Source organism: Gilbertella persicaria (genome assembly GCF_025201335.1).
Source record: "Gilbertella persicaria strain CBS 190.32 chromosome Unknown B0P05scaffold_17, whole genome shotgun sequence".
NCBI lineage: Eukaryota > Fungi > Mucoromycota > Mucoromycetes > Mucorales > Choanephoraceae > Gilbertella > Gilbertella persicaria.
In genome coordinates this window covers 376,317-398,338 of record NW_026251978.1, presented here as the reverse complement: position 1 = coordinate 398,338, position 22,022 = coordinate 376,317, and the positions used below count along the sequence as shown (strand labels likewise).

At 36.5% G+C, this 22,022-nt stretch overlaps 11 protein-coding genes across 11 annotated transcripts; 7 read left to right on the top strand and 4 right to left on the bottom strand.

The window, feature by feature from the left end:
• Positions 1-5: 5 nt before the first annotated feature.
• B0P05DRAFT_509268 (P-loop containing nucleoside triphosphate hydrolase protein) lies at positions 6-2,199 on the bottom strand. The gene is made up of 7 exons (XM_051575583.1): positions 1,910-2,199; positions 1,845-1,867; positions 1,756-1,799; positions 1,507-1,572; positions 1,247-1,442; positions 1,006-1,199; positions 6-952 (listed from the first exon to the last, which is right to left on the bottom strand). Exons 1-7 carry the CDS (start codon positions 2,161-2,163, stop codon positions 317-319), a joined length of 1,413 nt encoding a protein of 470 aa, XP_051435538.1. The 5' UTR covers positions 2,164-2,199; the 3' UTR covers positions 6-316.
• Positions 2,200-2,454: 255 nt separating this feature from the next.
• B0P05DRAFT_603651 (uncharacterized protein) lies at positions 2,455-3,305 on the top strand (the record flags this gene model as incomplete). Its single annotated transcript, XM_051583299.1, has 4 exons — positions 2,455-2,735; positions 2,786-2,848; positions 2,893-2,993; positions 3,047-3,305. Exons 1-4 carry the CDS (start codon positions 2,583-2,585, stop codon positions 3,303-3,305), a joined length of 576 nt encoding a protein of 191 aa, XP_051435537.1. The 5' UTR covers positions 2,455-2,582.
• A 9-nt stretch (positions 3,306-3,314) lies between these two features.
• B0P05DRAFT_579035 (uncharacterized protein) lies at positions 3,315-4,134 on the bottom strand (the record flags this gene model as incomplete). Its single annotated transcript, XM_051581895.1, has 2 exons — positions 3,315-3,430; positions 3,474-4,134. 2 exons carry the CDS (start codon positions 4,132-4,134, stop codon positions 3,315-3,317), a joined length of 777 nt encoding a protein of 258 aa, XP_051435536.1.
• Positions 4,135-4,652: 518 nt separating this feature from the next.
• Positions 4,653-5,247, bottom strand: B0P05DRAFT_539800 (uncharacterized protein). Its single transcript, XM_051577996.1, has one exon. The coding sequence runs from the start codon at positions 5,108-5,110 to the stop codon at positions 4,721-4,723; it is 390 nt and encodes a 129-aa protein (XP_051435535.1). The 5' UTR covers positions 5,111-5,247; the 3' UTR covers positions 4,653-4,720.
• A 49-nt stretch (positions 5,248-5,296) lies between these two features.
• B0P05DRAFT_571215 (uncharacterized protein) lies at positions 5,297-5,650 on the top strand (the record flags this gene model as incomplete). Its single annotated transcript, XM_051581361.1, has 1 exon — positions 5,297-5,650. One exon carries the CDS (start codon positions 5,297-5,299, stop codon positions 5,648-5,650), a length of 354 nt encoding a protein of 117 aa, XP_051435534.1.
• Positions 5,651-7,320: 1,670 nt separating this feature from the next.
• Positions 7,321-10,829, bottom strand: B0P05DRAFT_468763 (armadillo-type protein; the record flags this gene model as incomplete). The annotated part of the gene is made up of 11 exons (XM_051574449.1): positions 7,321-7,521; positions 7,568-8,280; positions 8,346-8,885; positions 8,936-9,188; positions 9,234-9,401; positions 9,451-9,669; positions 9,720-10,273; positions 10,321-10,427; positions 10,483-10,539; positions 10,590-10,672; positions 10,761-10,829. The coding sequence occupies 11 exons, from the start codon at positions 10,827-10,829 to the stop codon at positions 7,321-7,323; spliced, it is 2,964 nt and encodes a 987-aa protein (XP_051435533.1).
• A 532-nt stretch (positions 10,830-11,361) lies between these two features.
• On the top strand, positions 11,362-13,991 carry B0P05DRAFT_539786 (Sec1-like protein). The gene is made up of 10 exons (XM_051577995.1): positions 11,362-11,467; positions 11,524-11,645; positions 11,708-11,714; positions 11,780-11,935; positions 11,985-12,086; positions 12,140-12,249; positions 12,292-12,450; positions 12,500-13,510; positions 13,558-13,678; positions 13,727-13,991. The coding sequence occupies exons 1-10, from the start codon at positions 11,419-11,421 to the stop codon at positions 13,948-13,950; spliced, it is 2,061 nt and encodes a 686-aa protein (XP_051435532.1). The 5' UTR covers positions 11,362-11,418; the 3' UTR covers positions 13,951-13,991.
• Positions 13,992-14,066: 75 nt separating this feature from the next.
• Positions 14,067-15,990, top strand: B0P05DRAFT_539777 (thiamine diphosphate-binding protein). Its single transcript, XM_051577994.1, has 4 exons — positions 14,067-14,489; positions 14,694-14,843; positions 14,902-15,481; positions 15,551-15,990. The coding sequence occupies exons 1-4, from the start codon at positions 14,382-14,384 to the stop codon at positions 15,706-15,708; spliced, it is 996 nt and encodes a 331-aa protein (XP_051435531.1). The 5' UTR covers positions 14,067-14,381; the 3' UTR covers positions 15,709-15,990.
• Positions 15,991-16,548: 558 nt separating this feature from the next.
• On the top strand, positions 16,549-18,444 carry B0P05DRAFT_469161 (kinase-like domain-containing protein; the record flags this gene model as incomplete). Its single annotated transcript, XM_051574475.1, has 5 exons — positions 16,549-16,697; positions 16,747-16,840; positions 16,885-16,941; positions 17,017-17,779; positions 17,822-18,444. 5 exons carry the CDS (start codon positions 16,549-16,551, stop codon positions 18,442-18,444), a joined length of 1,686 nt encoding a protein of 561 aa, XP_051435530.1.
• A 72-nt stretch (positions 18,445-18,516) lies between these two features.
• On the top strand, positions 18,517-19,365 carry B0P05DRAFT_539770 (uncharacterized protein). The gene is made up of 2 exons (XM_051577993.1): positions 18,517-18,630; positions 18,682-19,365. The coding sequence occupies exons 1-2, from the start codon at positions 18,551-18,553 to the stop codon at positions 19,313-19,315; spliced, it is 714 nt and encodes a 237-aa protein (XP_051435529.1). The 5' UTR covers positions 18,517-18,550; the 3' UTR covers positions 19,316-19,365.
• Positions 19,366-19,387: 22 nt separating this feature from the next.
• Positions 19,388-20,176, top strand: B0P05DRAFT_539768 (uncharacterized protein). The gene has a single exon (XM_051577992.1). It carries the CDS (start codon positions 19,393-19,395, stop codon positions 19,870-19,872), a length of 480 nt encoding a protein of 159 aa, XP_051435528.1. The 5' UTR covers positions 19,388-19,392; the 3' UTR covers positions 19,873-20,176.
• Positions 20,177-22,022: the final 1,846 nt, after the last annotated feature.

Sequence of the window (22,022 nt, the reverse complement as noted above, 5' to 3'; positions counted from 1 at the left end):
TTATGTATTGTATTCAAGAAAAGCTTCTGTTTAATTGTAATTTAGAGATAAAAATGATCCTTTTCTGCTTTTATAGATGGTATTTGACTATGTTTTTCTTTAGCCAAAAGTTCAGTGATTTCTAACTCTGCCCTTTGAATACTGAGTCTTGTTTCCAATTTAGACGCCATGGCGTTTGCTTGTCTTAGCTGTTCTTCCAGAGCTAAGATACGCTGGTCTTTTTCTTTAGATTCTTGCGTCACTTTATGTAACTGTCTTCTCAAGTCTTGGATGATGGCTTTATTATTGTGTTGTAGAAGTGTGCTGCTCTGTTCACTCACAGGGGGGAAGGAGGCAAAGAAATGCCAACATCTTCCGGAGAAGTCAATAGGGCAGCTGTGGTATCGTTCATAGCCACAGAAGACGAGGTCAGGATCAATCTTGTCAGATGATCAATACGCTCTTTCATAACGTTTCGAATAGTTTGCATACGTTGCATTTGCTGCTCGTGATCCATTCGTTCTGCTAGAATAGCAGATTCTGTCTTTTCTTTTTCCTGCTGTAAAACTTCTGCAGTAGATTGTAATTTAGACTTGAGCTCAACAATTTCAGACTGGTATTTCTGTAAGAGTGCTTTATCATTCATGACAGCATCATTTTTAGCATGAATAGTAATGCGCTTGACACGAGAAGCGAACTTAAGCGTATTAATTGATTCTTCAACTGAATTCAAGGATGGACTGATGGCACAGATCACTGCGACTTTGGCTTGGCCTGTAAGTGCTGTCTGCAAAATACGTGTAAGTTTGGAGTCACGGAATGGGATATGAGCCGGTGGTTTGCCGTTACTAGTTTCAGTCAGTTTAGAAATGACAGTACCGAGTGTCAATAAACTCTTGTTAATGTAAGAGCCTTCTTTTCTTCGCTCTTCATTAGAGGCTGCCTTCTCTGAGCCAGCTAAATCGATCAAGTTCTATCAGGGTATTACGTGAGTGCCTTACATACGCATACATGTATATCATATACCAATTGAGAAATCTTCACAAGTTCTTTGGGCTTCATTCCATTGACACCATATCCAACTGAAGTCAATGTTCTTCTATGACTCGAGAGTTGAGTGCTTGTACTACTTCTTTCTCTGCTTTCAATAATCATTTGAAACATGGTATGACTTCGACTACTGTGCAAATTGTAATCTGTAGAACTGATATGTCTATTGGCTAATTGTAAAGTATGAACAGGATGTTACTTGTACATGCATGCTTACCTTCTCCTCGTTCAATGATCCTCATCACGTCTTCTGGAGTAGTAACGACCTCTTCTGTAAGTGGGCTAACATAGATACCGCGTATTTTGTCTTGATGAACCTTTAAGTTGTCATTGGATGGGTTCAACAAGTCTTTAATGGTTTCATTATATATTTCAAGGTACGAGACACGTAAAAGGAACTCTCTTGTTACAGCCTTTATTGAGGTTCTTTATTACTTTTTTTGCATAAATCGTTTGATATCCTAAATTGTAACAAACCTTCTTGATAAAATCAAACACATTATGAACTGACCTTGGAATCACACCCGGTTCTGTTTCATTGCCTAAAATGAGAAAAAAAAAGCATGAGCTTCTGTGTATCATTCTGTGTGCTCTTGTTTACCCATCTAAATTGTTAAAAAAAATCATGCAAGACAAGATTAGAATGACAAATGTCTGTCACATATTTACCATTGTCTATATTTGTGTATAACCAGTGAGTCATTTTAGATATAAAGAAGCACTTACAAAAGTTTTGCCACTTGCAGTTTGACCATATGCAAATACAGTGCCTATCCAAATACATAAATCATTTGTTTATTATGACTTAATTATACCATTATATCCTTCCATAACTTGGCTATATGAAGATTAGCCTTGGCTTTACTTTGACACTCCTTACTTTATCAAATTATGCACTGTAGTTGAATACAGCAATTCATTATCACTTCCATAAAGAACATTATCAAACATAAATTCTTGTTGTTTCTTTAGACGCATGTCCTCCTTCAGTATGACTTTGTATGGCTGAATGTCCCAACAATTGTCTTGTTCATGTCTTCCTGGTGGTCTACAGCGAACAGTCACTTGGACATTCTCTGCTTTCGATGCTGATGATATTGTCCTCTTTCTGACTGGAGTACTGCTTGTAAACATGTTTATTTTCCCGAAGTTTTTTGTTTTATAATGAAGAAAAAGGGAAAGAAAAAAAAACAACAGGTAGGCCACAATTTAAATAAAGTTCAGATTTTAAATCTATTGTTCGATACAAATAAAGGAAATTTCCTTTTGATGTCTTTTTGTGTTCATGACTGATCCAGTTTTGTAATGTATAGTCAACGATACAACTTGCTTCAAAGTAAGTTTTGGAAGCATTGGTTGCAGTAATCCAAGTCAAAACTGGCATTTTCTCGAGACAGAAGGCTTGCTACAATCATATACATACTTCATGACCATATGCATGTAATCTATGTTACTGCTTACCATTAGGCGAGTCACAAACTAGAATTTTCAAAGCAAGACAGAAAAAAAAATACTCATATTTTCATTCCATTGTACATATATACATATCAGACATGTCAAAGAAAGTAGAGGCAGTGACACCAGGACAGCGCCTTGGTTATGCAGCGGACTATATACAAGGTCCCGGTACATATGAACGCGATGGCTTATTGTATGCTAGTGTTGTTGGGCAACGATATATTGACCATTCAAAAGAAGATGGACAAGTAAAGCTGATCAAAAAAATATGCATATGTTAACATGTTTTTGTGTATAGTTGCCTACTATGAGGGTGTCTCGGGAAAAAGAACAATCTGCAGTACCTGAAGTTGGCAGTGTGGTAAGTCAAAAGAAAAGGATCATCGACACCTAATTCAAGTATAGATTACAGGCAAAGTAATTCGTGTATCACCTACTCAAGCAGTAATTGCAATTATGGTCGTAGGTGACATGACATGTAAAGAAGATTTTATGGGTATTATTCGGTAAGTGTCTATGTTTAGGTATCTAAATGTATTAACAAAAAAAAACTATGCAGTACTCAAGATGTAAGAGCAGCAGAAAAGGACAAGGTCAAGATTTATAATTCATTTCGACCAGGCGATATTATTAAGGCAGAAGTAATTTCGCTAGGTGATGCCAGATCATACATTTTATCCACAGCCAAAAATGAACTAGGTGTTATTTTTGCCACTAGTGTTGCTGGTGCTACTATGATTCCCATCTCTTGGCAAGAAATGCAATGCCCCAAAACAAAAACAATTGAATTACGTAAATGCGCTAAACCTTCCGCATAAATAAAGAATTTATTGTAAAGGTGTACTTGGTCTTTTTATATTTACAGGCACTTCATCTGGGGCGTATTTCCATTCAGGATGATTGTACAATGCTATTGTATCTACACGCTCCCATTTGGGTGAATCTATAGAGACATTAGGTTTATGTGTTGTTTGTTTGTTGCTTACCTATAGCTGAAGGATGATGTAATTTGCCTTGTAAGTCCAATTCCATTAAGCTTGTATGACAGGCAACATCACGATGAGTTAACAACTCAAAGAATTGCTTTGGATGCACTACACATTGGTGTCCATTCAAATAAGCTAAATAGGTCAACACAGCTTGGTCTTGTCTATGATTCAATCGACTAGATCCAGGAGGAGCAATACAGTTCTTTTGAAGTGCACATTCAAACCAAGGTGCAATCAAAGTATTGACTATTGTAGAATTATCTGTGTCAAACCCGATCGCAGCGCCATTACAATTCGACTTGTATCGGTATTCCTTTTCGTTTGCACCGAAAAACTTAAACATGCCGCGGTGAGTCCATCGACCCATGCCATGATCGCTCTTGGGAGACCAAAAGCCATGGTATTCTTCTGACTGAATGACACTTTTGATGTTGAGGATAAAATCTTTGGTCACTTGATTGCCTGCATCGAGCCAGACAAGTACACCACCGTATCGTACACGGGCATCATTTACGATCCCTGTCTTCCAGCCATATTGACCGGCGTCAATCGCTACATCCCAAAAGCGGGGATAGCGCTCATGATCAAATGTGATGACTTGATTGATAAGGCCCTTGTTTTGGAGTTGATCTAAAATCGGTAATTGAGTTCTATTCATTCCAATATTGTAGACAGCGACTCGAGGGAACTGGCCTGGAGGAATGTCTGCACGCAATTCATGCAAAGAGTATAAAAAGTTTTCTAATGAGCATAAATGATTGGCACTTGATCCTGTTACGATGGTATAAGGATACTGTTGCTTTTCCTTAAGTGTAGCTACTTGAGTTTCTGAGTTGAGTTGATCTTTTTTTAAATTAGGTGGCACAAGACGTTTAGTATTTTGATTTTTTTTTTCTTTTTAGTTACCATTTGATACGATTCCTAGCTGTAAGTATGTGCTTGAAAAAGAGAATATCAGAAACCCTATAAACCCTGCAATTACAAAGAGAAATAGGACCATTCTTTTTGAACGTGATATCGAAGAAGATAGTGCCATTTAAGTATTCATAAGGAGAGGAGAGAAAGAAGATAAAGAGAGAGAAAGAAAAATAAATTTAAAAACTCCTTATTGGGGGTTTTTTATTTTTTTGTGCTGTGACCATATTTTTTTTTTGTCTTAATCAATTCCTAAAGTATGGTTAGTTCATTCCTTTCTTTTTTTTTACGAGACATAAGCCTCACTTTTTGTTATGTCTCTGCTTGGGCTACTTTTTAAAAAGAGAAAAAAAGAATTGCAATAGATCATCATTTGAATAAGGCAGTAAAACTAAAAATGTAAACATATGTTTAGTATAATTGACTCCATTCAAACAAACGCCTGCTTGAAAACAGAAACAGACCTTAAGGCAATTTTTAAAGTTGCCGAAAGCATTGTACTGAACGAAATGAAGTACGAAGGAAAACAAACATTCTTTAGTGACAACTAAGGCAATTGGAGCAACAAAACGCAACCGCAACATCTGATATCTTGATAATGAAATCGGTAGGGCATCTGGAGGTACTTTCTTGTCAAGCGATGATCCCAATTTCAACGGAAGTGTGAACATATATATCCCTTGTTCCATAGAATTATTATTACTATCTTTACGCTGCATCGTCGTCTAAAATACAGTCAGACCCCGATTTTGTCATATGCTCGGTTGGGCTCATTCGCATGCCAAAGTCGAGGTTATGATAAAATCGAATCAATGGCTGCCTTAATAAAAACAGTCCCTATATATAAATTGGTACCTGAATTAATAAAAATGTTAGCATCCATTTACTGTTTATTATACTCAAAAATGACAGTTCAAAGAAATACTCTAGAAAACAGAACACTCCCTGGAAACAGAAATACTCCTACTACAATCTCATCTGTCATTGGAAACCAAATGGCTAAACGCTTAGCTCGAGTTACTTTTATTCAGAGACAACGTTTACAAATCTGCATTGAGTACTTCAATGAACCCAAAAAAAACCAAGAGTACATGCGCCATTGGGCAAAGAGAGAGTTCAGTCTCTCTCAATTGTCTTTGCAATCAACAATTAGCAAGATTGTGAGCAAACATGAAAAGCTGGCTCAAATGCCTGATAAAGACCTTGACTCAAGCAGCAGTAAAGAGGCTAAATATCCATGTCTCGAAGAAAAATCATAGAGCTTGTTGATACCATGGAAGCAGAAAACATTGCCATCAACAAGCATACAATCCGTGCCTCTATTATTCATGCCATGTCCACCAACCCTGACTTAGTTGGCAATGGACAAGCATTATGCCTCTCGAACGGTTGGTTAAACAGGTTCATGAAGAGACATGACCTTTGTTCGAGACAAATGAACGGTGAGGCAGGATCAGTGCAGATCAATACCGCTGCAGTACAAGATCAAACAGGTGGGCTGAAAGAGTTGATGAAGCAGTACCAGTTAAAGGATATTTTTAACTTTGATCGTGCTGCTCCTACCAAGACAATATCTAGCCAAGGAGTCTCAGATATTAAATTTGACAAGACTCGACTTACTATTGGTCTTCTTTGCAATGCAGATGGGTAATCCTCCATGAGTCAAAAACATAAATTTCACACAACAGCTAGACCAATAATACCATTCGATTCCTTGGCTTGAAAAAAAAACATACTTTTAATGAAAAAGAAGCCTTTTTAGCAGTCTGGTTGTCGAGCAATGGTCCATCAAAGATTGGTGCATTTAAGCTGTGATTTTAGCATTTTTGCTCTAAATGTCATATAAAACGTGCTAGTAATGGAGCTATAAAACATACTATATAGTCTTTGGCGTGACAAAGAACATAGAAAGGCAGAAATGGAGGCATTTTGTAATGTAAATATGGGAGTAAATGGACATAGGACATATAGGCTGGCTTTGTCGGAAACTGAAATGGAAGACAATTCCAGTTTTTCTTGCCGCATTCAAAAAATCGAGCTTTTGCTGAGAACTGCAGAAAGACGCAGTCTTATGGCTCTAGTGTAGTGACAAAAGTTGTGGATCTGTGCCTTCTAAGTCTATTGATATAAAGAACACACAATTTTTTGGCTAAAATATTGAGCAAATAGGCAAAAGGGTGCGAGAGGTTTTTTGTCCATATCATACCATTCTCATTAGTACAATTGACAAAGAAATATTTTGATTACAAACTAGAGCCTCTGACGCACATTTTGAGTATATAAGCTTGTCAGTAGCTCTTTTTTTCGTTCTGTAGCGTTGAAAGGAAGCTCAAAGAGTTATCCGGTAGAATATCTTCATGAGTAGTACCCTTTAGTTTTGGAAGATTTTTGGCCATTTTTTACAAGTCGTTTTTTTTTTGTCCAAATTAGCTCCAAAGACACTGTGGATGATAGTAAACATGGTTTGTAAGTGTCTAGCGCATTTGTGCGTGTATAAACAGGCTTTGAAGCGCTTTCATATGTCCAAGAAAAAAAACAAGGGTTGTATGGGCTGTTTTCCTTTTCGCACTTGATGCATCTAGTTGTCTGGTATCTCTGCTCTGAACAAAGGAATGAAAAAGTCAAGGGGTTGGAGGACTCGCTTTGATTTTATGATACATTATATATGAAAGGTAGTCTTTAGAACCTACATTTAAATATGGTACAAACTATCCTATTGAAAATTCTAAACTTCCTCGCTCATCGACGCAAAATAAAAAAAAAACACTATAGCTTATACTATTACATTTTTATTGTTCGTTTTTGATGAAAAAGAAAATGTGAGAAAGAACAGAAAGTCTCAATTTACAATTTTTTGGTGGTTTTTACATGTATAAGTTTAACTCTTAGCTTCTGTAATAAATGACTTTAAAAATGATATGAGTGACAATTAGATATGATACAAATGACATACCTGGAAGTATTTTTTGAACTGTCTACCTTCGTATTGTTGAATTGCCTGACAATATCTTTCAGCTGTTTCTGGAGGACATTGGATTGAGGGGAAAAACACAGTCTTCATATATTCTATAAAATCATTGCCTTGCTTTGTACACATGCCTTTTTGAATACTCGTCATTTCACCAAATACCTAATAGAATAAGTACATAAACGCAAAAACATGATATCAAAATTACCAAGATAGATTGGCCGTCAGCCAAGTTGAAAGCCGAGCTCATAGGTACGGAAAAGGTAATAGGCAAAAGTTCGCTATATACAAACTGATCGAACCCTGTTACACTTGTATTGGTATCTGACCCGCTAGCCCAAGAATTTACCATCTTTAAGAACACACCGAATGACATCTTTTGTGTTGTAGGGTCTGAATTGTCCTTTGCAAAATGCAAAAGTGTTTGTAAAATCGTATTGAGGTATTCCAGATTACGCTCACTAACAAACACCTTTTCTAGATTGGCATTGAACAAGCTCAAAAGGAAGTTCAAATAAGCTTTACGTAATTCCAGCAGTAAGAGTGCTTCATCAGTACCAGAAGGTGTTGTATTCAAGAAGTCAAAGGCGCGTCTCACCAAGGGTAATAACAGTTCATCGATGATAGACTCAATCATAGGCTTGTATTTGTGCGCAACTAGGCCAATGAAAGGTAAAAAGTCAACCAGTTCTGTCACTTGACATTCTGTCAAAAGACCATTGATAAGGCTGGGTAGGTAAGCTACAATCTCTGTGCCCAAGCAAGTGATGAGACGTGCAAAGGTATATCGTACAGCATCGCGAATAACGGACATTTGCTTGTATGTCTGTAGAGCACTTAAAATGATCTCAGTTGCTTGAACAAATACAATAGCTTGTGGCTGTTGTGTGCCGTCTGCAGGCTTTTCCAAAGTAGGGAAACCTATATATATATATGTGTGTGTGTGTCAGCACAAGAAAGAAATCATGTATTTTTTTTCTCCTTACCTTTAGCAACACTACCAATAGCCATAATATAATGATGAACTTGAAGCAAAAACAATTCATCTTCAGGATTGAATGGTTGAGACATAGATTTTTGAATACCGTCAACCAAAGGCTCCAACACAATTTTGAGATACTCAGTTTGCTTCAAAGGATCGATAGTGTCCATTGAAATCAACAGACCAACTGTTTCAAACAAATACAATTGACTGTCAAATGTAGAAGCAGCAGGAATAGGCATGCCTTCCATCGTGTTTTGCTCAACAACAGGTTCAGCTTGAATAGCTAATAAGTCACCAATAGAAGTTAAAATGTTTTCAACATAGGGTCCCATTTTAGGCTTCAAGTTCTTGACAAATCGTTGGAAAAGGTACCAGCAACGAGTACGGATTTGCTTCACTGTATGGTGCAAACCACGGGTGTCTACAAATGCTGCTAACGCTTGGAGCAAGTGATCAGGACGATGGTCAAAGAATTGATAGTAGCGGTTAAGATTTTCAAAGTATTGCATGGCACATGAAGGATGAGGATAAGCAGAAATGTCTATAATTATAATAAGTCAATGTCTATACAAACATGTTTTCTCGACTTACTGGAAGAAACCATTTCAGAAACCAATTCACCCAAGGGAGACAATTCATTATTGGGAGTGACAAAGATCATAGAAGCCTTTGAAAGTGCTTCACCGTAACAATAAAGCACATAAAGACACAACTCAATGTCACGCCAATTCAGCTGTGTTCCTGCCTTATATTTATTGATTATGTCCATGACAAATGAATGAATGTAGCCGACATATAGTTCTTCATTGATCATGGCAATATGCTCAGCAAAAATACGCAAGTTCTAACAAGAAGTCAATAAACATCCTCTATTGTTTTGTGTGCTTACCTTTCTCATTTCAAAGAAAAGAGCTTCTTCTTCTGGTTCATCTTCGTCAGCATCCCATTCAGTTTCATCATCATATCTCAGTTTTACAATCACAACGTTCAACAAAGAACCCAAGAATTCATGTTGACCTTGAGAAAAGGGTTGCATTTGCTTCTTTTGTCTTTTGTACTACAAAAAAAAATAAGCTTTTCATTTTCATCTTTTTTATCATACTTACAAGATACAACATGTCATTAACAAAGGGAAATACAGCAGAAGAAGTATCATCGTATTCATTGGCTAAGAACTTGAGTAAATAAGGTGTAACTTGTTCAATCATAGACCAAGCTTGAGCCTTTCCTTCAGCTGGGAGAGAGGTCTCTGCATAAATCTTGCAGAGTTCAGTACCTAAAGCATTGATCAAACGAGCAACATATTCCGCAAATTCGGGTTCAGACTAAGAAAAATAAGTCAACATCATGTAAAATAAGTATTTTTTTTTTTTACCAAGTCAAGTCTGCCCAACATATCGGTTATATTCAACATTTGAAGCATATTCAATTTGTCCAAAGGCAACATGCCTTTACTAATAACATCAGCTAAACATTCACAAGCAGAAATACGCAAGTTTGAATCTGCTAACAGTTCATATAAGACATTCATGACTTGATCATTTACAACTAATCCAATATCCATCCATGCAATATATGATCCAATGTTTTTTAAGGCTAATTGTGCAATGCTGGGATTGGCTGATCTGAATTCCTGCAAAAGATCAAACCAGAATGCGGCAAGTAATTGAATATCACCTAGACGCATGGTATCCTTGATATGAGTGTTACGAATAACTTCCTCGCGAGTACGAGGAATGTCCAAACGAGCAATTTCTTCGTCAATGCTGATACAGAGTCTCAAAAAGAAATCAGCAGCTTTCTCATGACTAGGCGTACCAGAGGGTGTTTTGGCGACTGCGATCATGTCCTTGAAGAAATTGGACCAAACATTAGGGTATACATGAATGAATAAAAGGGTGAGTAATTGAGCCGCTTTGTTTCGAATGACTATTGTGTGTTAATCCTAAGTTTTTTTTATACTAGTTTTTACTTACAAGCTTCTTCGGATCCAGCAGTGGTATTGTCAACAAATTCTCGGCGAAGATATTCCATCATTGTTTGTTGAATATATTCTACTGCGGCACTGTCCAATGTCTCAAATCTAGAATAATAGAATTAGATACATGCACGCATATTTATGAATTCGAAACATTTACCTTGTTCTTAATGTATTTTCTACCACTTGAAGTGCAAAGAATCGTGCTTCAGGAAGTCTAATGATGCATGTAAGTACTTTAACTTGCTTTCATTTTTTTTTTCTTACGCTTTAGGTTCTTTCATAAACAATTGGACACATAATTGCCAACCTTCATTTGAGTTTTTAACTTGTTCACAGTATGCGTTTGCCTATATAACGAAAAGAGAAAACAAACGCGTACACAATAATAAGTTAAAGCTTGTGCTTTTTATTCAATTTCTCTAGTCTTTTTTTTACCTGAGCCTTCAAGTTGGGATCTACTTGAGGACCAAGTGCATACATAACAGCTTGTTCTATCTGATCCATTTTTATTATATTTCTATCAAGGTATGTATTGAATGTATTAAAGATCGAGATGACTCGTTTCTATAATTGATTTTTTCTTTACGCTGCTAAACAGAAAGTGTGGTACTCGTTTCTTTTTTCTATCAAGTATAACAAAAAAAAAGGAAAAGTGCTAGGTTTTTTCTAGATGCTGTTCGAATAAGAAAAGTATCTAAACACAAGCAAATTGTTAAAAGAAGGAAGAAGAAGGAAAAAAAAAATGAAGAAACAAGCCTTCATTTGAATTGTAGTCGAAAAATATTTTCAATAACCGAATTCTGACTTTTGGCAAGCTAAACAGGATTGGATCCTTCTTTTTTTTTTAGCATTTGCCCTTAACAAAAGTCCTGATTGCTTGAGATAATAAAAGGAAATTTCTCCATTTAAAAAAAGAAAGATTCTTGAGGAAGCATGCATATTTTTGGCTGAATTTACAGTGACTTCTTGGTAGAAATACAATGGGCTTTGAGATGCGTAACTCATCTGAGACTTAATTTATTAATAACACTCTCGCTCTTTTTTTTTCTTTTTTACTTGTTGTTCCTCATCTCTTAAATAAAACCAACTCAACATGTCGAATCAAATCAGTATGATTGGGATTGACGATATCTTAAAGAAACGTAACTATATCGCCTAGCAATCGTACCTGGAAATTTACTTGGCATAATTTATTTAGGCTTCTTGGAACTTATCAAGACCGTTAATCCCACAGGCAGATGGAAACTAGTTGTTGTTGACAGTCTTTCTTCAAAAATTCTTAATTCGGCCTGTAAAATGTACGATATTCTTGAAGAAAATGTAAAGTGCTATTGGTTTTTATGTATTTAATGATTTACCTTCTTTTTTTTTTTTTTGCATAGGTTACTTGTACGTGAAAAAAAAAAAAAAAAAAAAAAGACTCGCCATGATTTATTAACAACTTGTCTTTAAAGTGGTAGAAAACATTGAGAAGCCTAGACAACCTTATCCAAGCTATGAGGCAATTTACATTTTGACGCCTTGTATTGAGTCTTGTTCTCGTTTAGTCGATGATTTTTCGCGTCCAGGTGGAAAAATGTATGCAGCTGCCCACGTTCATTTTATCAATGGTAAGAAAAAAAAACCTGAAGTGATAGTTGATACTGATCTTCTTTTAAGCTTTGGAAAACAACACATTTAATGAGTTTACTCGACTTTTGAATGCAGCTAACGCTGCTAATGATATCAAGAGCTTGAAGGAAATGTATGTCGACTTTTTAGGTAAATGACTGAATATTAGCTCGTTTGATCAGCTTACTAAAATGCACGAAAAGTTCGAGAAAATTGCGTCTACAGCTTGGATGATGAAAAAAAGTTTCTTCGTCTGTTTGCTAATGACGAAACAGTACAAACGCAGGCTGAACTTGAGGATATCGCCAAGGAGGTAAGGATAAAAAAAAGCGCTTCAGCCTCATTTCTCCAATAGCTCTTGTGTGTTTGTGTTACACTAGGCGAAAATCCATTGATCCGTTATCATCGTCCTTTGGACATCAAGGAGACTATCAACCGAAGAATCCCTGAACAACTGGCTAAAGCAGTTCAGTCTGAATTGGATAACTTTTGTGCGACAAATCCCGAATATCCAGTAGGTTAAAAGGCGTCCAAATGTTTTGTTTTTGACACTTGTCTCTTAGCCTCCTAGAGATCCTCCACTTCCTAGTGGTACCTTGATTATTTTGGATCGTACAATTGATCCCATCTCGCCCTTTTTGCATGAATTTACCTATCAAGCAATGGTTGCTGATCTCTTGGAAGTAGAAGAAATCCCTACTGGTCTCAAGTACGAATACAAGTACACTCAAGAAGATGGCACAACACAAGACCAAGAAGTAACTCTTGTTGAAACTGATCCAGTCTATTGTACTATTCGCCACATGCATATTGCCAACACAACAGAAAAACTTATTAGTGATTTCAATGCCTTCCTCGACGAAAATCAAATTTCCTCCTCAAGTGGTCCTACTACTGCTGCTAGTTTGAGTGATATGAAGAACATGATTTCCAATTTGCCCCAATACCAAGAAATGAAGAGTCGATTTTCTGCTCATATGAACATTGCTAGTGAATGTATGAGTGAATTCAAATCGCAAAACTTGGAAGAAATTGGCTTGTTGGAGCAAGACATGGCATGTGGTGAAACTCCTGAAGGAGAAAAGCCAAAGAATTTGGTCGAAGCCTTGACTCCCATCTTGGATGATCCATTGACAAGCCAAATGGTCAAGACACGATTGATTTTATTATGGATTGCCACTTCAGATGCTGTTGATCCCGAAGATCTTGAGACGTTATTAGCTGTTGCTCGTCTAGAACAGGAATACAAAGACGCTATTGAAAACATCAAATTACTGGGTGTTCAACTGTCCAAGTCAGCAAATAAGTTGGGTAAGAAGATGAAGAAGGGCTTAAAGAAAAAAACCAATCCTCAACAAGAAGTACCTTTTGATTTGTCACGTTACGTGCCTGTAGTGAAGCGTATCGTTGAAGGTCACATTGATGGTACAATTGACCAAAGTTTGTTTCCTAACAACATTCGTAATGTCAAACAACGCAACACACGCAAAAATACAGAGGAAGCAGTCAAGGAAGTTCCTAAATTGAGAGTGTACAAAACTCAATGGCATAAGAAATCTAGCAAGGGTACTAATGTAAGTTGTTTCTCCCATGCTCTGGTTTCTTAATTATTCGAGTATAGGCTGCACCCAAACCTCCTTCTGGTCCACCTGTCATTATATTCATTGTTGGTGGTATGACATATTCCGAAATTCGATCTGCTTATGAGATTGCAGAGACCTTTGATCGTGAAGTTTATATTGGTATGTAACTATCCCCTAGACTTGAATAACCACTCAACCCATATATAGGTTCCACTCATATCATTACACCTGATAAATTTGTGACGGATCTGGGTAAACTAGACAAAAAGATACCACCTCCCAAAGGCTTGATTCCTCCATACACAGGTTCTATTCATAAATCTAATTCAGTTCCAGGCGGTGGACAACAAGCCTTACCGCCTCGAACCACATCTTCTGTACCTAATAGTAACTCAAAAGGACATCATCACAAGTTACTAGGAAAATGGTAAAATAAAGAATGCCTTAATAGGCATAATATAAGGATAAGTTAGTGTTTCCTACGGGAAAATATTATATGTTTAATTGCGGGGTTGATTGTTGTGACATTTCTTTTTCTACTCCTTCGAAAAAGTGTGCGGGCGAGTGCGGGCTTTTGGGCTGGTTGTTGGGTTCTTATCAAAAGAGTTTATTTGTCGAGCTTTCTTTTCTTTTTTTCTGTTTTTTTTTTGTGTTGCTCTTACCCAGCTAAAAGAAAAAATGACCTTCCTTGCAACTCTCAACCGTATGGCTCCTACCGCTGTTAAGCGTGCTGCCACCGCTTCTATCAAGCCCTCTGCTGTTGCTCTTTCACAAAAGCGTTTCAACTCTACTTCTGGCACTGAGGTTAGATATTCATTTTTTTCGACACTCGCAGCTAAAAAAAATTTTTCGAATGATTTAGATGACTGTCCGTGAAGCCTTGAACCAAGCTTTGGAAGAAGAAATGAACAAGGACGAAACTGTTTACATTATGGGTGAAGAAGTTGCTCAATACAACGGTGCCTACAAGGTAATAAAAAAAAAATTTTTTTTTACTAGCAACGCGCGTGTAGGGGTGGTAGAGAAAACCTAGAGTGGGACAATCCGGGAAAAACAAAAAAAGATTGGGGTAGATTCGGGTTCCAAGGGGGAGGGGTGTGTGGAAGGGAGTTTGAAAAAAAATTATCGAAAGCATCATCCCCGCACAAACACATACTCAAACATACTATGATAGGTTACCAAGGGTTTATTAGACAAGTTTGGTCCTAAGCGTGTCATTGATACCCCTATTACAGAAATGGGTTTTGCTGGTATTGCTGTTGGTTCCGCTTTCAGTGGTTTGAAGCCTGTCTGTGAATTCATGACCTTCAACTTTGCCATGCAAGTAAGTTGAAAAAATAAGAAAGAGAGAAACCTGTATACTTATTGTTGGTTCTTTGTAGGCTATTGATCAAATTGTTAACTCTGCTGCTAAGACTCACTACATGTCTGGTGGTATTGTCAAGTGTCCCATTGTTTTCCGTGGTCCCAACGGTGCCGCTGCTGGTGTCGGTGCTCAACACTCTCAAGATTTCTCTGCCTGGTACGGTTCCGTTCCCGGTCTTAAGGTTGTCTCTCCCTGGAACTCTGAAGATGCCAAGGGTTTGTTGAAGGCTGCTATTCGTGATCCTAACCCTGTTGTCGTTCTCGAAAACGAACTCGAATACGGTACTTCTTACCCCATGTCTGCTGAAGCCTTGTCTGACGATTTTGTCATTCCTATCGGTAAGGCTAAGATTGAACGCGAGGGTAAGGACATCACCATCGTTTCTCACTCCAGAACTGTCGGTTTCGCCTTGAAGGCTGCTGATGATTTGGCCAAGAACGGTATCTCTGCTGAAGTTATCAACTTGAGATCTATCAAGCCTTTGGATACTGAAACTATTTTCAAGTCTGTCAAGAAGACCAACCACATCATCACTGTCGAAAACGCCTGGGCTGCTTTCGGTGTTGGTTCTGAAATCTCTGCTCAAATCATGGAAAGTAAGTATTAAATCATATGATTGACATTGGAAAGAATACTCAACTGTATGCGTATTTGTATTTTTATAGGCGATGCTTTCTGGCACTTGGATGCTCCTATGACTCGTGTCACTGGTGCTGATGTTCCCACTCCTTACGCTGCTAACCTCGAAGCCCTTGCTTTCCCTGACGAAAAGGTCATTGCCAAGGCTGCCAGAGACAACTTGGATAAGAAGATTGGTTTCTAAATATCTTTAGTGTAAAGAAAATATATATAATAATCATCTACAAGTATATTCTCCCTACATTTTTATTCTCTTTTTTTTTTCATCATCAAACACTGCTCTATAGATTAAAAAAAAAATTTTTTTTCTTATGTATTTTCTTAATTTATGTCAAGAAATATATATATTACACATAACTATCACAAAATCAGGTTGAAAATACTACATAACTGTTCATAAAAGTCAGTTTCTTACGTTTGAGCAATGTTGAACAAACAAAATGAAAATCAAGCATAGTGTCGTAAGAAGGCTTTCCCCAAGTTGGGTAGTAGCTTATTCAAGAAGCTTATTTTGAACAAGATGATCTGAATCCTTACTATACTACGATTGGAAACACGATGAAATAATGCTTTAATTTTAACAAAATATGTGTTTTAAAATTAAACTTTTCAATTAGTTTACGTAGTTGGCATAATGATTTACAGCATTAAAAAAAAAGTGTTCATTCGTCATGTATGTTATTCAAGAAATTGGGCTAAATTTCTGTAATGATGATAATGATGATACAATCTTTTGAAATAACTTGTCTATTTCTTCTTCTCTCTTTCTTGACCCTTTCTTTCCTTTTTTTTTTTATTTTCTCGATCTACATTTTGTTGAACAAGTTTTATAAGGTAAACAATGTTTTCTCATATCAAAGATGTTTTACGACAAAAAAAAGATCGTCAACAAAAGAAACTCAATCATTATTTCAACAGACCACAGCAAAAAAAATCTCCAATGGCTGCCAACAACCCCGTCGTAATTGATATGCCCATGAGCACCAACTTCTCTTCTGCAGATACAATGACTGAATACAACCTAATGCCAACAGACCATGTAGTTATTGAGAAGCCCCAGAGAACACCTAATGATATAGCCAGAAGTTTGGTGAATGAAGACAAGAAGAGACGAAATCAATTGCCTCTGTATCCAGGACTTGAAAGATTCGAATTGATTCGTAAACTTGGAGAGTAAATACACATGGTTTCCATTCGATTTCATTTTCTAATCATATTATAGCGGTGCTTTCTCGAACGTTTTTGAAGCCCGTGATTTGAAAACAGGCAAGAAGGTAGCGCTAAAGGTTGCTCAAAAGTCAAATAGTGCTGATAAGGTAACATAGAAGACCATGAAATTTTGACACTGACATTTATATAGGATAATGGCCAACGCCATTTACATTCAAATGTAATTAAAAAACCAAGGGCAACAGAAGTAAGACAGTATAATACAATGATATCATAGTGAGGTCGATTTACTAAAAGAAAAAAAATTCTTTACATTCTGTAGCGTGCCAACATCATCAAAGAAGTTCAGATCATGCGCAACATTCGCCACCCAAACATCGTACAACTTCTCCATTTCAGTGAATCTCAAGATAATTATTTCCTGGCGCTTGATCTCTGCGAAGGAGGCGAATTATTTCATCGAATTGTTAAATTAACTTATTTTAGCGAAGATCTTTCTCGTCATGTCATTACTCAATTAGCCTCTGCTGTTCGCTACCTTCATGAAGAATGTGGCGTAGTCCATAGAGACATTAAGCCTGAAAACATTTTATTTGATCCCATTCCTATCATTCCCTCTAAACGTCGAGTTTATCGTCCCACTGACAATATTGAGACTAAAGAAGATGAAGGTGAATTTATCCCTGGCATTGGTGGAGGTGGTATTGGCCGAATCAAGCTAGCTGATTTTGGTCTGTCCAAGGTCATTTGGAACAGTCAAACGTTCACTCCCTGCGGTACTGTTGGATATACTGCACCTGAAATCGTTTGTGACAAGACATACTCCAAATCAGTTGATATGTGGGCTATAGGATGTGTTCTCTATACTATTCTCTGTGGTTTCCCTCCCTTTTATGACGAATCTATTCCAGTATTAACAGAAAAGGTAGCAAAAGGCCAATATACTTTCTTGTCTCCTTGGTGGGATACGATGTCTGATTCTGTTAAGGACTTGATCTCTCATTTACTTTGCGTTGATGTCAGAAAACGGTATACGATAGATCAATTCTTTAATCATCCTTGGATCACTCAAGAGTCCCTTGTGCGTCATAATTCGGCTGAAGATGCATCTATTCTAACAGAGCAAGATATTCAAAACAGATTTGCAACTCTTAATCCTAAGAACCAACAAAAGCAATATGCTTATAATAATCGTTTCGAACAACAAGAACAGCAAGAATTAGAAAACATTGCAAACAAAGCTGTCAAATCCAAGGAATTGACTCCACCTCTTATCGAGCAAGATGACGAGCTAATGGCAGATGATGACAATAACATGGCTTATACTACACCTGACACAAATACGCTACGAGGCATTTTTGATGTGACATACGCTGTCCAGCGAATGGGAGAGGAGCAACCACTCATTGATACCCAAAGACAACAAAACAGAAAGCTAGCAAGAGTAAGAGAAGCAGATCCAAAGCAACAATTAAAACAGCAATTTCAAAATCATCATTTTGCTCAAGTACCATTAGCACAACAAACACATAATTTACCAATTGCTCAAAAATTAGCTAAACATAGTCGAGGTGTTGCTGAACCTGTCAATTATCGCCATCGCATCCAACCTCAACAGAGATCTGTTGTAGCACCAACCAACACATTTGGAACAAAAGGCGAATTTAATCTTGATATGGATAATGCTACCTTACTTAAGAATCGTCAAGCAAACATCAACAGAAATCAAGCAATGAAAATTAAAGCATAAACATTAGGAGTTTCAATATATTCATGCATTACAGCATAATTATTCAGTTTTGTGTTATTTTTTTTTTCGTTAATTTCTTTTCTCTTTTGTTCTTGAATAAATCAGTATGTACAATACAGATATTGTTGCACCTGGAGAGAAAGTAGATATTCACGACGAATCGACATACAACTATATTCCTTATAAGTAAATTTGAATAAATATACGTAAAGTTGAACTTATATCGATTTGCAATAGTGACATCAAGGATTCCTCTCCAAATACTAGCTCAGACAGTTCTCCTTTTGAAAGGAAAAGACGTGTATCGACTGCTCACATTATGCCCAACGATTTTCCCGACAACCAAGTAGAGGAATTTGCTTATGACGAACTAGTATCGAAATGTGCTAGTTTCCTTGGTAGCCCTATAGTAAACGAGATAGTTACTCAGTTTGCATCTAACGTGTTGACAATCATTGGTTCCCCTAATGTATTGGAATCTAAAGAAGTGAAGCGTCGATTGGAACAAGTATTACCAACAAGCCATGAATATAAATATCATCGAGGCATGGAAATTCCTGATAATGATTGTGTGAGCTTGTGTAGTCTAGCTGATCGCGCTATCAATGTGCCTGTAGGATCTCCTACAAATGTTGATATTGTTGATGATGACAATGACGAGGAAGAAGTAGAAGAACAGAACCTCCACGATGTCTATTATGTTCGACAGCTCAATAAAAACACTCAAGAACATGATAGATTACCCAGACAGTTGCCTAGTTTTGTTGAAGTCAATGAAGACTTGGATAAGGCCATTATTGAGTATGATCTTGACGTTACACCCTATGACAGTGAGCTGGAAGAACCACCCATTCGAATGCAATTGGTTTAACATGTGGCTTATGTAGTCAATGCAAAATAAAATTCTTTTTTTTTCTCTTTTTTGATTTTTCATCTTTTTGTACAAAAATGAGCTGTCAATCTTGTAGTGGTTGTTTTACTGGCTCAAGCTGCTCTACTCCAAAACCTTTAAAGAAAAATGCACTAGTTCAAGAATTAAGATTCCAATCCTTACTGGATCTAGCAGCAACCACACCTGATAATAACGATAGCCAACAACAGCATGACCATGTAATACCTACTATCATGGCAGAATTATCGAAGAATGTCTATTCCTCGCAAACCGTACTCTTCAAAGCAAATGATGAGTTACCATTAAATCAATTCCTCTCATTAGCAAAAGCGCTTTATTCAGCTAACATTGTTGGTGTTCATATAGCTTGGGCAGCAGAGTTTTGCCAAGACAATGTTCAGCAATTGCTTGACATTTTAACAAAAGGAGATCCAACAGCCTTGCTACAACATTGTGATGATCAAGCCGAGGTTTACGAATTATTTGGCCAATTACCTCCCGGCTCCGTAGGTAGAATTGCGTCTGTCAAAGAATAAATATACCCTCTTCCTTTCTCTTACCATATATATATATATATATATATATCTTGCAAGCTAAAGAAGAGTGCTTCATGTTATGGATTGATATAAACCCAATACCAACAGACTGTCAAAAATTGAGATAAACGGTCTGCTTTGTATTTTTAACCAACTTGGACCAAACAAACGCAAATCCATTACGACGAGTATACGAAACAATTTATCTACAACTATTGAACCTCAGAGTTTTCCAGAAAGTAATAGATATTTTGAGCTAAAACGTATGAACGAAAGTAATAAATATCAAAAATATATACTTAAAAGTACAAGGAAAACAATCAGCTTAATGTCAAGGGGATTCACAGTAGTACTTTTACAAAACGAATATATCAAGCATATTTCATAATGATATATGAGTAGATCCTGCAAAACTGCATTATGGTGAGTCTTCTGTATGAAACTTAAAAGATGTAGTACGGCCAGATCTCAAGTAAACGGTGATTTTGCATTTTTTGATGTTGCTGCATCTTTTTTGAAATGTAAACAAAAACTAGTGAAACCAAAGTTGCTTTGCAAACAAAAACTTGTGCTTTTCTCACTAGGCTTAACCGAAACAAATATTTATCAAACAAAGATATTGCTTTTAATTTTCAGTCAAAGGCCTTGCAATGATTATATAAATAAACCCTCTTTTATCTCGTAGACCCTGTGCCTGATGAAAATGTATAAAACCTCTCACTCTGCATAGTTAAACATTTACAAAACTCAAGATGCTACGAATGCAAATCATGCATTTTTTGCATCAAATCTGACGTATTCAGCAAGTTGTGTCTAACTCAAAGTTATATTGTTGTCTAGAATCCTAAAGGAAGAAACATCTTATTCTTCTCATGAAAAGAATAGGATTGTCTTAGTTGCAACAAATAGAATGCATCTCTGATGGCTTTAAAGCAACCAACAGCCTTGCCATTGTTCTTTATCAATGTATTGCAAGACTTACTCCTATTCTGTTTTCATAATGATCACCTTGAATTGTTTTGAGCAATAAAATTTCACACGATGATAAACTGGTGTATCTTGTAGACAGTAACACGCGTGCATGAGGCACTTCATGAATTACTGTATACTTTCATATGATATTGTGTCAACTATATAAAAAGGAATTGTTTTTCAAATAATGTATTTCACATGATAGAAGACCGCACACAATTACCAAAAGATGTTGGTTTTTGCAAGCAGTTTAAACTTTTCTCTCTAGCCATTACGTAGCGTGTAACAATCGCGGATTAATCCGTTTTTGCAAAAAAAAAAAAAAAAAAAAAAAAAAAAAAAAGTAATTCAGCACATATTTATAATAGCATTGCTGCCTCAAAAAAGGAAAAGAAGGAGTAATTTAAATAGGAACATTACGAACTTAGTCGTAATAGTCTACTGATATGATCAGCCCAGTATTGTACACTCTTTTCTTTCATTAAAAGCATCTTGTTATTGCACTATTGAATAGATAAAAATGGTCCAGAAAAGCCTTTACACATAGTGTAACATTGCAAAACATTTCCCTGTCATCTCTCTTTTTTTTTCAAACCGCACGTGGTTACTATATATAAAGGTTGCTCAAAGGTCAAATCAATAGTGACTATGAGTGCTTTTCAAGGGTCGAACTAAAAATAAGCAAAGAGAATGCTTGGATTTTCCAAGTACCCCCAGACTTGAAAACCCCTTATTAATTTGATACCAATTGAAAGGAAATAGAAATAATTCGTGCCTTACCATTAAATTGTAGTGGCTTTCTAATAACTATACGATATTCCTTCAGGACTAATTTATTGTACTAGATTAAATTCGAATGCAACAAATAACAGACACAAAAATGCGATAATAAATGTCATCATAGTTTCCTAATGCTTCAAAAAGAATGATAAAATCCAGTTCCTTCTTACTCTCTTTTCAAAATAATCAAGATGCGATCTTTCTTGATTTCTGTCTTGTAAATTTTCTCAAGCTCTACTTTATGAAGACTTTAGTATGCATGACAATAACACTATGTATATGTTACTTCCGATAGTGCATTGTGTTAGCTATCAGAAGCAGTATAAGCATAAATGGTGGTACCAGATTTCAAACTCAATAAAATACAATTTGTTTAGAGTCAAGGTATACTTTTCTCT